This window comes from Pholcus phalangioides, unplaced genomic scaffold, assembly GCF_987345545.1.
Source record: "Pholcus phalangioides strain wild (caught in Gottingen) unplaced genomic scaffold, Ppha-v1.0 ptg000011l_1, whole genome shotgun sequence".
Taxonomy (NCBI): domain Eukaryota; kingdom Metazoa; phylum Arthropoda; class Arachnida; order Araneae; family Pholcidae; genus Pholcus; species Pholcus phalangioides.
The window spans coordinates 58,778,626-58,796,121 of NW_028301604.1; the positions used below are offsets into that span (position 1 = coordinate 58,778,626).

Sequence of the window (17,496 nt, forward strand, 5' to 3'; positions counted from 1 at the left end):
AAGTTGATAACTTTGACAGTGATCAAAGTTATCAAAATTGATCAATCAGTCTGTTAAAGTTGAATGACTGATGAATCACCCCTCCAACTAAATTATACATACACATATACATATGAAACATGTATATATTTATCTCATCGCTTTGTTAACAGTAAGATAACTCACCAAATAATTAAAAAAAAATAAGTGTCTCTCTCTCTCTCTCTTTTCTCGATATTTCTTTCTTCGTCAGTTCCTGAAGGAAGAGTAACTAAAGAAGAGTAAACAGACGAAGAAAAATTATCGAAGTAAAAATTTTCTAACTTGTCCGTAGATAACTCCGATTTCAGTGGTTTGTGTATTCCAGGCAAGAAGAGCTGGAGCCTCTCAAATTGCAGATTCCTAGATTACGACATGGGAGGAAAAAAAAGGTTTATTCTCCTTAGTGTGAGAAAACATTATGCTCAGTCTCCCACTAAATCTTCCTTGTCCCAGCATCTTTTTTCTTGATATCTGACGCGTTCCGCCCTGACTATCATTTTGATGTTCATCACCATCCGGTGGCGCCAACTTGGGGAATTTGGAATGACTTCTTTTTGCCGATTTAAAAAAATTTGTGCCTTCAGCGGCGTCTTAATGTCGTCCTCGACCTTTGGTTAAGCATAAAAATGAGAGAGAAAACTGTCCTTCTTCCCCACTCGTTTCAGGAATCGTAAAAAAATGCAGTGTCTAACATTGCAGAAAATTTGTTACGAGATGAAAAAAAATGTTGGAACATTGGATTAGAATTGCTGGTGACTCCGGTACAAAAAACTGAATCAGTTGCTAGGAATACCTTTATATGCTCCGATTTTATCTTCAAATATTTGAAATATACTTCGCAGTTACTCCCTGGAATACTTATTTATTTATTTATCTATCTATCTCCGTTTGCTGTCATTAGTTTTCAGTTTAGAAAAGTTATGAATTTTAGATTCGTATTTGTGACTCTTCTTAGTAACGAAATCAAAAAACAGTGGAGAATGTTTACCAATTTACTAAACGGCGATACACCTACAAGCATGAGTTTCTGAGATGTTTTGTTATTTTGTGTTGGACAACAAATTCCTAACGGCATGGAATAAATGGCTTTAATTTTGAGCTAAAAACTGAAAAATGCTTGTGTTACGTCGTGAAATGGAAACTCTGTGTACCTGCAGGCGTGTAAATAAGAAGAGATACTTCCAACTTACGGTGCTTGACTTTATACTTTTAGTGAGCTTCTGCTGCACCGATATTGTTACATCATTTACTGTCAATAACACAGATATTCCAAAAACAGAAGCACTTCATCGACTACTCAGAGTGTTCGGTATGGATCATCCCGGAAAAAGACATCGCCATCATCAACCTCCGCAATACATGCTGGAATTATACAATACTATTGCCGACGATACAGGAACCGCACGTACGTTTCAACCTTACAAGGCGAACGTCGTACGGAGCTTTCCCGAAAAAGGTAATATTTATTACAAATTTTAAATAAACATTTCAATTTTTTTAATCTAAAAGTTGAGAAGTGAAGCAGTTCGTGTATTAAAATAATTTAAGTTACTTTTCCCCGGATAATGTAATAAAGGCATTGGTCACTTCTTTGTTGTAGGCCCTGAATAGTAGAAATCTGCGAAAAGAACCGATTTAAGTTTGTGTGAATAATTTCAAAAATTTGGTATGCATTGAAAAAGTAAAGAAGCGCCTACTGAAATTACAAGAGATTACGGAATTTCTATAACTGTGGTGTAAAAAGTTAAGAAAAATGCGGATAAAATTAAAAAAAGAATGAAAGCTTAGACACAAAGTAGAAAAGAAAATTTAATTTCGATTATGTCTATTTCCATAATTGAACAAGTAGAAAAAATCGCAGTTTCTTGCAAACAGTAAAAATTTTTCCGCTTCAAAAAAATAAGCGTACAGATGATAGCAAAAACAAACAATTTGATGTTTGAGACATTGCGCAGAGTCAGGCTCAGTTGATGATAAAATTCATGATAAATGGGTTTGGAAAATTTGTATTCAATTCTCAGTTAATGTCATACAAATACAGAGAACATTTTCAAGCCCTGTTTAGAATAGACCTCTATCTGGGGAGGGAGGGTGAGAGAAAGGATTCATGAATTCAAGGAAAAACAAAGATAGTGTAACGTTGCTTTTATGCATGAAAAAAAGTGGGTGAACAAAAGCTTTGCCTCTTCTTATTAGCAAAAGAGACATGCCTACGTGTTTGAAAATTCAAAAACTACATCCATTCTAGTACCTTTGGATGACAAGAAACATTTTCAAAAATGAGCTCGTGAAACTAGAACTTGAAATGAAGAAGCAGAATAATAAAGTTATTTTTATTGCAACGTTGTGAAATAAAACCATAATTTCAATTTCATTTTGATGTTCAGTTAATTCTAATAGCTTATGTTTTTGCAGTACTTCATTGCTTTCGCATAACCGAATAAATCGAATTTTTTTAAATTTATAGTGTTTATTTCGTAATCACGATTTTCTAATGACCATAACACATTTATTTACTGCCCATTTTCCTTTTTTCAGAATTTCTTTATATGCATTAAAAAACACCGTCCATTTTCCCACGATTTGAAGGCACAGTATGTCGTTGTTTAATGCACATCCTGCACATATGTAAACATAATAAAGCAATATGTGCCACTAAGAATACTGTATATTAATTTCAAAATGTAAGAAAAGTGATTATTTTGCACATTTCATTCTACAGATACAAGATACCAGCAACAATTTGTATTCGACATTACTGCTCGTGTTCCGTTACATGAAAAGATCTTGGAAGCCGAATTCCATATATACAGAGCCAAAGAACACCCAGGAAGATTACAAGAGATTTCTCCTCTTCTCGAGGTAATCCATACAGAGACATATAATTTTTCAGCGTATCTTTTTTTCACTTTCTTGATCACGCAATGTCAGTTTCTACTACCAATGATAAATTATTTATCAATAATATTATTTGCATCAATCAATGCATTTACTTCTTCCAATACGGTATAAATTATTTAAGACTAACTCTGCCGGGTTAAAAAAAATATTGAGTTTTTTTTACATAGGACAGATTTCACATGATTATTTTGAAAAAAAGATTTCTCTGAACCCTCTATAGAGCAGCGTTTCCCAACCTTTTAAAGTTCGTGGCACCCTTGGGAATGACATTAAAAATTTGGGACACCCTTCCTTGAAAACACAATGCAGTTTACTACAACGGAAATCACTAAGTAAAAATACATCAGTAGATGTTTTGTTCGATTAACCATTAAAGTGAAACTTGTAATTGATGCTTAGAGAACAGATACTTGAAATCAGTCTTTATAGTTGGCAACGAAACACGTAAATTGTTCTCTAGGTCTTGCAGTCTATTTCTTGACAGATGGCAGCCCTACACATAACAAGCATTACACCGAAACAAACAAACAAACGAACGTCACGTTAGGTTCACAATACATACACGCACAGTCCGGCATGTACCGATTTGTTAGAAATTCCATAGAGGAATGTGTGAACGAGGTGCATGTACCGTTGAGTAATAGTAGTAGTAGTCTATTTCTTGCTTTTTATTTTATTGTCGCTATATCAGAAAGCTTGCTCGCATAGATATGATGTTGGAAAAGGGAAAAAGTGCATTAATTGCTTTCTTCATCATATTAGGATACTCCTCTCTCAGTGCAAGCCAAAAAGCAGCTACACCAACGCCTCACTCTTGGTGAACTTACCTTTGGGCGTGGGATCGGCGCAAAGATCAATAAATTCCAGTGGCGGATTAACGTCGGTCGAGGCCCCGGGCGCAAAAGAAAATAATGGGCCCTTAAATTAGAAAAAAGTGTGAAGTTTAGATTTTTTGGGGCCCCTTAAAAGTCGGGGCCCTGGGCGCGCGCTCGGTGCGTCCGCCGTTGAATTCGCCTCTGATAAATTCACCTCATTCGTGAGCAGTAAAATCAATTTCCTCCGCACTGTCTGCGAAATCAAATGGTGAGACAACCCAGTCGAAATTCTCATGAAAAGAGATGGAAAGTACATATCTATTGCATCTCGCAATCTTCATAAGTGTTGACAAATGAGGTTTTATCAGCTTATCCGGAGGTGTGTGTGTTGGTGTCACTTTCCGTTATTACTTCGAAGGTTTCGGCAGCTGGCTGATGCGAAGATAAATCCTAGAAAGAAAATTGGCCTTGCGGGGAATCGAACCCACGTCCTCTCGCTTGCCAGGTGAGCACCCTAGACCCCATTTAACTAGAAAGCCAAAAAATTCTCTTTCCTTAGAGATCGTGTGTGCTGAACGGGGCCGTACATGGACAACCAGACCAAACTCAGGCCAAAGCTCACATTGCTGACACTGCCACCAGATGGCAACTTATCCGATAAATCTGTCACGCATGAGAGTAATTAATTCGACTTAATTAATTTTAAGACCTTAAGTGGACTGTAATATTTTTGACTTATCTCCATAATATCTCGCGGCACTCCTTAGATAATATCGCGGCACCCTAGGGTGCCGGGGCACACTGGTTGGGAAACACTGCTCTAGAGTCTAGAATTATCATGAAACATAAAGAAAAATTTTCTGAGCAAGTATGGAAAAGCTTCATGAAAAATCTATCTGAAATTGTAATCGAAATGACTATAATTATGAAATAACATAGGCTGCACTTTCATTAGGTTAGAATCTACCAGGTGATGTGTGAAAATATGAATTGCATGGAGAAAAACAACAGACTGCTTGATGTTAGAAAAATCAGTATACACTCTAGTGGTTGGGAAGTGTTCTACGTAAAGCAAGCTGTGATGGACTGGTTGAAATTTCCTGACAAAAATTTTGGTAAGATAAAGAGAAAAAAAAAATATTTACTTTCCCTGCATGTACGAATACAAGCACGAATTTTCCGTTATTAATTAGTACTTTATTACATCTTCCCTTCATTAATTGAAAAACCAATAATATAATCATATAGATCCCATTCATAAATATTAAAAATGTCTTGCTCGTCGTTCTATTAAAATATATTCATAATACTGTTCGTATAAAACACTGCTATATATTTATACATATATGGTCAAAATTCTAAAAAATACGCAAGCTCTCATATATTATGGTATAATTTCTTATAAAACTAATTTGCTGTTATCCTCAGTTCAATTTAATTGTTTCAGGGAAACTTTAAGTCAAAACAGTTCATACACGTCTTTTCTATTTTTGAAATATACGACATCTATATTTGTTATGGGCATATTTTTCTCAGCCACCTCGTTGGGCATTTTACCTATTGTGGCGTTGTATTTGTATGTGTGACTATTTTAATAGCAACTGCATTTTTCTTCAAACTGACAGAAAATAATGTTTTTAAATTTAAAATCTCAGTGTACCTTCAAACTTCTACAACTGCACTTTTTTCAATTAGGTTTTTTTTTCTTCAAGGTTTGTTGATATCTGTTCGCAATTTATTGGGCGAACCAACTAGCTTCCGTTTAGCAAATTTCTCTAGAAGACGTACCAATAAGAAGCCGATCCTCGTTGTATTCACGGACGATGGTAGAATTAGTACACGTAATTCATCTGGTAAGTATATCAATTCGACCTAATCTCTTAAAAATATCCTTTTTTTTCTTCTTCTTCTGAAAATTAATTCCCAAAGAATCTTCTTATCAATCTGAAAAGTTTCGCTTTTTCTAAAAGAAAAAAAAAGGAATCTATTTGGTCTGGTATGAATAATTATATATGAATTTACAAGAAAATTAATATTAGGGTTTCACGAGAAGTCTTAGGCCGTGCACATAGTGCGGTGACCAAGAGGTGCGGGAGTGCATAATAGATACTAGCGACGAAAACAACTGTATTGTTTTGTTCTACACCGCATATACTCGAAAAGCGAAACAAAGAAGCCACTCAACGAGGTGCGGGACTAGAACAAACACATACTTGTTTTCACCTAGATCAGTTGATTTTCGCTATCTGCTGATTGGTCCGTTTCTCCCCTTTTTTCTTTTCGTCGTCTGCGAAGGGATCATCATCACACCCTTATATTTCAGAACCGCTCCGGTCATTTTCTTTATCCTCCTCCTCTTTTACTATGTGCGGACATCCACCTCTTCATCCACCCCTATGCATTTTTTTTCTTCCTAGTCACAACTCTTGTAACTGTACCTCTTTGTTTCACTATGAGCGCAGCCTAATTCTTGAATGCGATTTGTACAGGGTGTTTAATTGGGACGTTGATCACAAGCTCACGAGCACAAAATCAGACACGAGCTTTGAACAATCTGGATGCTTCAGGGAGCACCGTGGTGCTCGCAAGCAACAGGTTGAAGGTGCCTGGCATAAAGCGAGGGATACCTGTATGGATATACACTTCTGAATGACAGATAGTGAAGCGATGTTGTACTTATTATGTGCCACCATCGCTCAAGCCTTGTGAAAATTCAATCAAGGCTGGCCGCTGTTCCTCACAAGGGACATTCTGTCATTATGGACATTCTGTTGGAACTGTTGTCGGACCTTTGTCCCAAGCGATTAGTCGATCCTGGAATGACTAGCCATTTTTCTTGACTGACTAGCGCCGCCATTTTTCATTTGACACAGGACACAGCAAATAACATTCACACAGAAGCACCCAAAATTAAAACAGTGGTCGAACAATGTGGGTCCAGATATGTGCAACTGAGGGGGGTTATGGTTTTCGTGATCTTTATACATAAGTGTCTTGCTTGCTTTCATAAGTCGTCAATTGTTTCATTAATCGTATGTGTCTCTCGGGTACTGTATTTGCATGCTAAGTTTCAAGATTTGTCGGATGATTTTCCAAGGTGCGTAGTTTTTTGCGACAGAGTGTGCTAATTATTACTTCTAAAGTAGAAATTATAGCTATTAAATTGTGCCAGTTCACACCATACTAAATATTTGCAGAAATTAGCTTTGCGTATTTAAAGGGACTGATTAATTATTTTAAAATACAAATTAAACATTTTCTTAATAATATTTAGAGACCAGGGCGAGCACTCGTAATGTTCTACAGTATTTTAGAAGTGTTCGAAAAAAATCTGGAAATAGTTATTATATAGAAGTCAGGAATTTGGTACGCTTCACCAGAACATTTCATAAAATTTCGTGCCAGGGTTCTTACAATGGCTAAGATATTCGAAACTTTGTGTGCACTGTTATTGAAGCATATTTTTTTTACAAATACAGTATCAACAACCACGTCATCAGGCATTTAGTTCAGTCTTGTTTTAAGTATTATAATCACTAAATAAACTAATCTACTGTGATCAAAAAAGTAAGCATGGTTGCTATTCATTCAAGTCACGCGCGCGCATCTGTTCTTGTATAATTTTCTCAACATGTGTAAAAAAATACACCATCCTCACCTTTTGGACACGTGTATATCCTTACGAGCACAATTTGATCGAATACTGTTTTCGTGGTTTGTACATTTATTCTATAATTCCACATAAATTAGTCATAAAAACAGGACTTTGAAAATTTATCTATCTCTTTTCCCCCTCTCCTAGGTTTAACAGTTGATTCAACAAATGATGCAGCTGAGATGGCAAATAGTGCATTTGGACAGCTTTTATTAAATAATCCACTTGCAGAAAATTCTAACCGAAACGACAAATATAATACACGTTCAAGATACGAAAGAGCGCTTTCAGACTCTAGAAAAATTATCAATAATTCAGGATGTACGAGACACGAACTTCATGTTGACTTTGAAAAAATCGGTTGGTCATCTTGGATCATATCCCCAAAATACTATAATGCCTATTTTTGTAAAGGGAAATGCCAATTTCCACTTGGCCAGAACCAGCTACCAACAAATCACGCTACAGTCCAAAGCATTGTACACGAACTGAAACTATATCCTGGACTTGAAACTCCATGCTGTGTACCAAGTAAGTTATATTCGATAAATTTATTGTATTTCGACGAATACGAAAACGTTATACTTAAACAATATGACGATATGGTTGCTGCCAGTTGTGGATGTCATTAAAATGAAATAAAAAAAAAAAGAATTGCATCACACACACAAATTTCAATCAACCTCTCGAAGTAATTGTATGTGTTTGACACAGTGAAGTTCAAATAAAATTGTCGTGATTTTGCAGTTTCCAATTGTCTGCCTTCAATTTCAAGTGTAGTCCTTAGAAGTAAATACAAAGTGTATTATCTGCTTCCTGTCATTTAATTTTTAATACCATCAGAAATTATTCAAAAAAAATTTTCATACTTTAGTTTCAAAATCTCTATACCTGAGCTGGCACGGTCACATTTTTGTAACTACGTGATCAAAGCTGTAAAGCTTGTGATATCTGGGTTCGAATCCCGGTTCGGACATGGATGTCTACTAATACACTAGCAAATTCCCTGGACGGATCGTAAAGATCTCTTGGAAATACGTGGTTATTCTTAAAAAAAAATTCTTAAATTAAAAAAAAAATGTTTCTTTTATTGTGGTTCCCAACCTCTTAAATACCCCGCGGAAATGCGGAAGAGCCTTGACCCCTGACTACACATAGACGCGATTATATAACCCCTGTCTTCCGAAAGGGATTTGGAAGAAAGAATAGAGTAAATGAGACTTTTGAATAGACAGCATAAAATCATCAGTACGTTTAAGAACAAGCACAGGATGATCGCCATAGAAATTAACGTTAAAAGTGTTGATTTTGCTGTTGATATATGGAAATGTGGTGGGTTTTCCGCCACTTCAACAGGTTTACAAATTAAATTGAATTCTTAATTTCTCGAAATCTTGAGTTAGCTTAAGAACAGAAAGCGGAGACAATAAAAAGAGATATACAAAATTATAAACCGGGTCTACTTTTGAGTTGGATATACATTCAATAACACATACACACAGTGATTTCAACTTTTCATTTATATTTTGTCAGGTATGAAAATGAACTTAAGAGAAAGATGTACTCTACACTTGTTAATTCAAGATATACAGAAAAACTGGCTAATTTTGTAGAGATACTAATTTTTGGAAAAATTTCATCTCTGCCCCTATGAAAATGAACGTCTGTATATTGCCTTTTGATATTTAATCGCATCAATTCATACAAATAATTTTTTTTAAATTTACAATTTCTCATAAGTTACATCGAAGAAAGTCCACAGTTTATATTGAAACATTGTTTGGTCCAGGGCGTAACTGGGCTGGGGCAACCGGGCCCTCTTGGGCATATCCGGCATAAGCGGCTAGATATGCGCAAGAGGGATGTGTGCTGACTCCTACATATGCGTACCTCTTGAAATGAATAGGTGGTTTACATATCGCTAGAAATAAGTCAAAGGCTTGTGCGTGCACCTAAATATAAGTACTCTTCTAAATGCTCGGGATACATGCGCACGAGCAGTGCCGTCTTGACGCATGTGCTCACCCGGACGCCTCATGGGGGGTTCACAAAAATGAGATCTGGTTGAAACTACACAAGTAAATTTGCCAGATAGAGCCTCAGAAAAATCACTTGACCCAGGGGTCCATGACACTCTTCAGACGGCCCTGCGCACGAAATGTGCGTATCCCTTTAAATACATAGGAAAAGAGATTAATGTATTTTTCCATAATTATAATGTTTTGATACTTTTCATTACTTCACTCGTTCTTTACGCCGTTGCTGATTATTTTTCAAGTACATTCAGGCATACGCGTACCACAGATGAATTACCATACTCTAATAAATCAAAATTGAAATAGTAAAGCGAAATTCAGCCCCTTTTTTCTGGTTTTTCAAGTTCAGGGCTCTTTTGTCACGCGCGCGAGGGGATCTCCCATTTGAAAAAGTCTCTCCACAGAGAGCAGTCAGAGACCTTCAACACGATACTTTACTTTAAATTACACGCGCCGGGCTGCAGGTTAAAAAACCTGAACTAATCCATAACGACGCCGACTTGCAGAATCGGAAACCATCCGCCACTATGTTTTTACACCCTGACACTAAAATTCAGGCACTTGCAGTTTTCATTTCAAAATACGAAAGGCATCACTACTAAGTACACGAAACACGTGTACACTCTGGAAAGAGTCACACAAAAATATTCTGGCTTGTACCCATAAGCGAAGATTGACTTGGACGTCTGGGGGGGGGGCACGATGATGATGATGATGTCAATTCATATATACATATATACATTAGATCAGTCGACTCCACCTTTGACTCTGGGGGGCATCCCCCCCCCCGTATCTCCGCCCATGCTTGTACCGATTCGTAAGAAATTCTCACGAGCAATGTTCACGAAGTGCATATACGGTTAACTAGCAGTAGTAGCCTCTTTTGTTTCATAGCACATTTAAGCCGGGTTTTCCTAGGAGTGAAACTTTCGCGCTGTATGCAGCGCGAAAACGCTTGGTTAAAAACCTGAAATTCAGGTTTTTTTGACCAATCAGCATTTTTACGCTGCGCGTGCTGAAGAAACCTGCTCCTAGGAAAACCCGGCTTAACCTTTGCCGAAATCTGTTTTACACTTGAAAATACATTACATATATCTTGTTATGTGTCTAATATTATGCATCTCTATTAACAAGTACAGTTAATGATATGTTAATACATCCATTGATATATTCAAGTATATTGGCAAACCATTCACATCGAACACTTGCGCGGTTGTCTTCATAATGATATCATTCTGTATTTTTCTGTGGCGCATTTTAACCTTTTCCGCGGGTTTATAAATTTCATTGATTCGCATTATAACTGGTACAGTGGGAATAGCCAAACCCTCTGTAAAGTACTACTTTTTTTTCCGAGCAAGAGCAAGATGACTTCTAATTTTGTGCAGGTGTCGTGCTCTGTGCGCCCAACAGAAATCTAGGCGTGCTCTGTGCGCCCAAGATAAATCTAGGCGTGCTCTGAGCGACAAAATCTTTCTTTCTTTACTTCAGGAATTCTCAACCTTTCAGACACCGCAGGTCATCAACTCATACTAAGATATTTATAATTCTATATAAGAATCCAGATCCACAAAGGCTTATTCCTGTAATTTACAGTGACACATTAATAGGAGCCAATAGATTCCATTGGAGCAAAAATAATTGAAGACTTTTATTTATTCTTAGATTATTTTTAAAATTATCAATTTTGATAGTTTTGATACAACCTTTTTCACCAATTCTGAAAAAGTTTGATTAATTATGATTATAATTTTAATCTGAAATCACTTAAAATGAATACTTCAATAATTTCAAAAATATTTCCTCGTCAATATATATTGAAATCATTTCGATAATCATACAATTATCCATTTATTAATTGGGAAATAATTTGCCACAAATTACGAAATTATTTTTCTCATTGATTTGTTATTTTTCCACTAATTCTGAAATTTTATTCGTTTTATTAATTCCAAAAACTATTTCTTTTCCGTTAATTCTGAAACTATTTCTTTCATTAATACTCAGTCTTTCAATGTTTTCAACAATTTTCTAGAAAATAAAGTAATATATTAATATATGATAAGAAAATAAAGTAATATATTAATATATAATAAGAAAATAAAGTGGCTATAAATGTATAACGAAGACTTCTTAAAAACCAAAATATTTAGCAACAGAGTTTACACTTTGACACACGAACCGAGTATCACTGGTAATTAGTCTTATTTCATAAGGGCCGGTCTTTTATTGTCGAAGTAAAGAATGGAAAAGGATTTTGTCACTCAAAAAAGAGCACGTAATTTTTGTGCAGGTGTGTGTGTGTGATAGTGCTTTCCTCCCACCTATGAGAACAATAAAAACCGAGGAAAGAAAATACTCTTCTTTTTTTTATAGTACAGGGTGATTCATATCGAATGGGCCAAAAAGGATAGCATAGTACGATTTACGTAATTGATTTATTTAGCCGAAACAAATTTATTCTGAAACTGCATTCATACAAGTTTTATCTGGCAACAGCGAAAATTCTTCCAGTTACAAAATCGACGCTAGAGGAGCTGTTAATCAAAATGGCGCCATCCATGCAGGAGAAAGCATACTGTGTTTTCGAATACTCCAAAACATCATCGTTTATTGTTGTTGAAGGACATTTTCGCACAAAATCGTTAAAGAACCACCGCATCGTCACAACATCGTAAGGTGGGTGAAGCAGTTTCAGGATACGGGCTGCTCATGCAAGAAAACCAGCCCAGGACGAAGATTGGCCAAAACCAAAGTGGTTAAAAAAATTCATGAAAGTTTTTCGAAGTCTCACAAAATCAACGCGTCGTGTAAGTGCAGAACTGAATGCGCCTCAAACAACGGTGTGGCGTGTGTTACGGAAGCGTCTACAATTAAAAGCTATTCGCATTTCAGATAGCACAGGCTTTAAAACCATCCGACAAACCGTTTCGTAAAGCTTTGTGTGAATTTGCAAGATAAGCTGGAGGTGGATGGTTTCGCGAACAGACTTATGTTTACAGATGAAGCCACCTTTCACTTATGTGGCACCGCCATAATTTACGAATTTAGGGCATTGAAAATCCACATGGAACATCAGCGTGATTCTCCAAAGGTGAACGTTTTCTGCGCCGTAACCAACAGCAGGGTGGAAAATGGAAATTTTATTTTCGTAGCAGCATTTACGAGTTTTGCAGCACTTTAAAATTTAGGCAGTAAATAAAATGCTCAGTTGTTATATACATATGCGGTAGCGCGTACGCAGGATTACTTTTTTTTTTTACTTCAAAAAAAAAAAGTATATTTACTTATATATATATATATACATACTTATAGCTCAGAAGAAAGGGGTATCCCCCCCACAGGCACAAAATCCATAGAGATTTCCTCCATATATATATATATATAGAAGAAATTTTTTTTAATAAAGGGACCCATGAAAAATTGTGACCCTTGTGTGTGTGCATAAAAAATAATGACAATGACTTAGGCAAACCACATTCCTAGATGTGGAAGCCCCTATACCTGTCGGTATAACTGCTTTATCTCAAAGCAATGTAGCCTGAGTGGGATGACCATTAAAAAAAGGACAGGTCCAGGATGTTTTATTTCATAGGTTTGTTAGATCATCTCGTATTTCCTGACATAGACATAGGTTTCTCATAGTATTCAGATCTTGGAAGGGGCAATTGCCATCCTCTGGAACTGTGTCTGTTTTGGAATCGGCTTTAAACTGTAGATCCCAATACAATTACCCCGGGTATGCAGAACATGATGTGACGAAAATGGTCACTGTAGCTGTGAGGGATGCTAGCTTGTTACCTTATTATTTTCATTATCAGAGTGTCTACCACATACCCAAAGAAACGTTTTGTGCATTTTTTTATTATTTAAATCAAATACCTTTCAAGCAAACCAACCACTAGCATGGTCTAGACAAAGTAATTTTAATTAATGAGCAACTGGGAACCATTTTCCATTGAACACTAAACATGCCAGTGAATAGCGTAAAAGGAAATGGCATATCAAGGAATAGTAGAAAATGAATAATAGAAAATTTGGAAGAAAAACGAGACTGAAAATCTGTTAAAGATGCTGGAAAATAAAATACATGGAGTAATCACAAATCAGCGAAAAATAGGGAGTGAAAACAGATATTACTCGGATTGAATTTTTTGTGAAAATAAATTGAAGGAGTCGACTTTCTTTTTTTTTGGAAGAGAATAGCTGGAAACAGCGATTGAAGGGTTTTCTTCTGTGGATGAGCAGCAATTTGCGTAGTTTGACCCCATTTTAAACGTTGTCGGAAGCCTAGACACCCAATCGTGGGGAGGGGCCTCAAACTAATTCCATTTGTAGCCCAAAGAAATAGAATTGCAGGGAGGAAAAATGATTTCATGGAAAAGTCAGCTTTTATTGTGACAATTTCAAAAGGGAAAATTTTGGTTTTGGTGAAAGATGTTGCCAAATATTGAAGAATTTCAGCATTTTTGTAGCAGAATGTAGCAAACGAGAGAAAATTGTCAAAATTGTAGCAGACGTCTGAAATTTTAGCAGTTTGTGGATTTTCAAATTCCTGCAACAGTTGTTTTTGGTCCTTTTTTCTTCGTGGAAAAATCGATTAACGGGTACATTTTTACCAAGACATGCTCTCGGAGTGATTATTCCCTCAGTTAGAGGAAGCGATTCCCGGCTTCATTCTGCAGCACAGGGCCGCAACTAGGGAAGAGCAGGGTGTCTGGTGCCCCAGGCGTTGAACCAGGAGGGGCCGAATTCCCCCTTTAATTGCTTCTACATTACAAAGGGCGCCAAAATGCCGGATGACAAAGTATCTAGTTGCGGCCCTGCTACAGCAAGATGGTGCTCCACCACATTGGCATAACAACGTACGTCAATACCTCAACGATCGTCTACCCCAGCGGTTCTCAACTTTTGACTCGCGGAGCCCCATAGGCATATTTTTTATTTATTCATCACAGTCAGAATATATATATATACTTTTATTGTCCAAAATTTTTTTTTTCAAATTTAGTTTTTTTGTATTTTCCTCGAGTGGCCGAGGAGCGAAGGCTTCGAGGAGCACCGGTGGTCTACCCCATCGCTGGATTGGCCGTGCTGGGTCAAATGATGTCACTTATTTCTTTGGCCGCCGAGATCCCCACATCTAACCACTTGCGATTTTTTCTTATGGGGTTTTGTTAAAAACGAAGTGTTTGTGCCTCCACTTCCTCAGGACTTAAGAGTGTTTTAAAGAGGCAAGATATCTGCTGAGGGTTAAAAACTCGTGTGGCAAACCGCTGTATTAAAGGAATGTTCAAAAGAGCAACACAGCATGAAATATTCTTTTAAGAAAATGATTCAATTTAATACATCTGTATTTTGCAAGGAACAACACATAAAATTAGACTTCACAGTGTGAGTTTAGAATAAAAAAACAAAACTACAACCAAGCACTATTTCAATTTAGAAACTCCAACATACTTCTACATCCACCATTCTGGGCTTCAAGATATCTAATGCAAAATTTTGTTTAAAACTGTAAATGAAATTATTGGATAGATTTATAGAGGTTAAAATAATGAGAAAACAGACTTAAAGTTTAAAAACTGACCATTATAAACACAGCAAAGTCTCTACAATGAATTTTTCTGTGCAGCAAAATTTTTACCAGAACATATACATCATCTTTAATTTACATTGAAAATCATTTTTCCATAACGAATTTTATACATATTGGTACTTCAAAATTTGAAGCTTGAATTCATTGGGACCGAACATCGCAATTAATGAATCTACAGCCCAACAATTTGCTTATTTTTTCTTAGTTGGCCAACTTATACGCGTTGAATTGCGAGGCACCAATGAATTTTTTGATAGAAAAATCAATTTCTATACATGACTCAACTACATTTACAAATGTAATTCTTTTCCATCTACAGATAATGCAAACAGTAATTAATCTGAAGTGCAATTTTTGAAATCTAAAATTACTTAGAATGATGCGAAAAATAACATTTCTTTTTAAAATCTATAATAATTCAGATCTTTGTTTTTACAAGTAAATCTGCAAGAAAAAAATTAAGAAAACAACTGGGAAGTCTTTAATTTGTTTATTTATTTTTTGTGACTAAGAGACAAATGGAAAATATACATAAAAGAACACACACGAACAAAACACAAAATAGTGACAGATATAAGTTCATCCCAAAAAATATAAACTGACAAACATTCATCACAAGCATATTCTGAGAATCTATAAGCTAAATTTAATTATAAGAACTCATAAGTTTAGAAATTTAACTTATCTACAAGCAGGGCCAGAACTAGAGGAAGGGGAAAGCAACTGCCCCGGGTGGCAAATTTCAGAGACTGGAAAATTTTAGGGGGAAAAAAATGTTATAAAAGTTTTGATTTTGACACTGCTTTTGTAGTACTGCTTCAATAAAACTAGTAGTATCTAAGCCAAGGGTGCTTTAGCACTCTGTAATTTGCAGCAAAGTGTCAAGTCCCTGCAGAATTAATTCAGAAAACAAAATTTTCTGTATAAAGCTCACGCCAAGTACCCACAGGTCTTAAACACTTCAGACGACTCTGAATGCAAGTTTGAAAAAATCACAAGGCTGTTGTCTATGAAAACATAAGATATGCATATTTACAAGAACAAATAAAATAATTCTGAGAGAACTCATACACAAAGTACAGTATTAAAAGCTAAGTTTGAAAGTCATGAAGAGTAAAATAGCAATTATGCATTTATGGAATACCTTATTGGCTAACGAAAATGACTAATTTATGTAGATCAACACACACTTTGGTATTTATAAAATGAAACTTTCTCATGTAATGTTCATATACAAGCAATCGTAAAAAAAATTTTACTGATAGTACAAAACAAACAAAATAAAATGACAAAATAAATGGAAACTAAAAAGTTATGAATGCAGTCACACCCCAATTTAATGGACTAAGATTTAACCAGCTCTGCAATTTAACAATTTGTTTTCTGAAACTCTGGTGAACATAGAGGTCAAGCCACTATTTAATAAATAAAAAACTCCAATACAACAAATATATTTTGAACTATCCAAAAATTTTTCTTATTTCTCTTCAACCAAAACCACAATCCAAAGATCTGACTTCCCGGGAATAGACCTTCAGCCCTTCTTCAGAGACAAACAAAAATAAAAAGCCATTCAGAATGTACACGGGAAGGTTTAAGCAAATTGATGTTATACCAATACCAAAAATGATTATACTGTCCACATGTTTAGTTTTCAGTAAAAAAATAAAGTTACTTAGAATTTTTGCTGTTTTCACAAATTAATAATGGCAGGTCATCTGAAGAGAAAATGTTCTTCAATTAGTGAAAAGATAACAATCAAATTATTCTTTTTTGAATACAATGATGTTTTAGAACAAGTCAATAAATAATTAAATAAAATAAATTAATAAAAATAAAAATTCAATTAAGTAATGAATCATTGTTCAATCAAGCCTCTATATATTTATAATGCAAGACTTGTTTTAAACTCTGCAGCCCAAAAGAATGCCTTTCTCTAATTAATGGTTTACTATATACCTGCAAGCTTTCCGATTTTGACTCAGAAAAAATTAAATTTCAATACCCGTTTTAAATCACTTTCAAAGTGCCTAATTAAAGTTGATAAATTTTATAAAGTTGAAGCAAACAATTTTTCACAAGTTCCCATAGAACTTGTATTTGAAAATTTATTTTATCTCTTTGTGTGTGTGTTACAGTTGAAAATTGTTTATACATCTCTCATTTATACAAATTTCACTTTTATACGACATTTGGCTTTTGGTCACGATTAATCCCTATACATTTTAATGTTAAAATATTACATCCATGTGATGCACAACTCCAATTATTAGACAATTTGATTTTGACTCTGACCCCAAATATGAAAAACAATATCATTTATCCACATCAAATCCATATACAATTTTTGTAGATTGTATAAATGTGTTGCCAAAATAGTTTTAAATGCATATTGTCAATGCAAAAACCACAAACTTTAAAAAAAAGAAAGAAAAGATGTGATATTTTCAATGACAATATTTTAATATC

At 35.3% G+C, this 17,496-nt stretch overlaps 1 protein-coding gene across 3 annotated transcripts in view; it reads left to right on the plus strand.

The window, feature by feature from the left end:
- The first annotated feature begins 989 nt into the window (after positions 1–989).
- Positions 990–17,496, plus strand: part of LOC149080630 (bone morphogenetic protein 7-like) — a 32,416-nt gene continuing 15,909 nt past the window's right edge. For all 3 annotated transcript variants that reach the window (XM_089239781.1, XM_089239780.1, XM_089239782.1), the window contains exons 1-5: positions 990–1,477; positions 2,744–2,883; positions 4,693–4,852; positions 5,450–5,590; positions 7,540–7,923. In XM_089239781.1, coding sequence (XP_089095907.1) covers positions 1,135–1,477; positions 2,744–2,883; positions 4,693–4,852; positions 5,450–5,590; positions 7,540–7,923 — 1,168 coding nt within the window. In that variant the 5' untranslated portion in view covers positions 990–1,134. The remainder of the gene's footprint in view (positions 1,478–2,743; positions 2,884–4,692; positions 4,853–5,449; positions 5,591–7,539; positions 7,924–17,496) is intronic.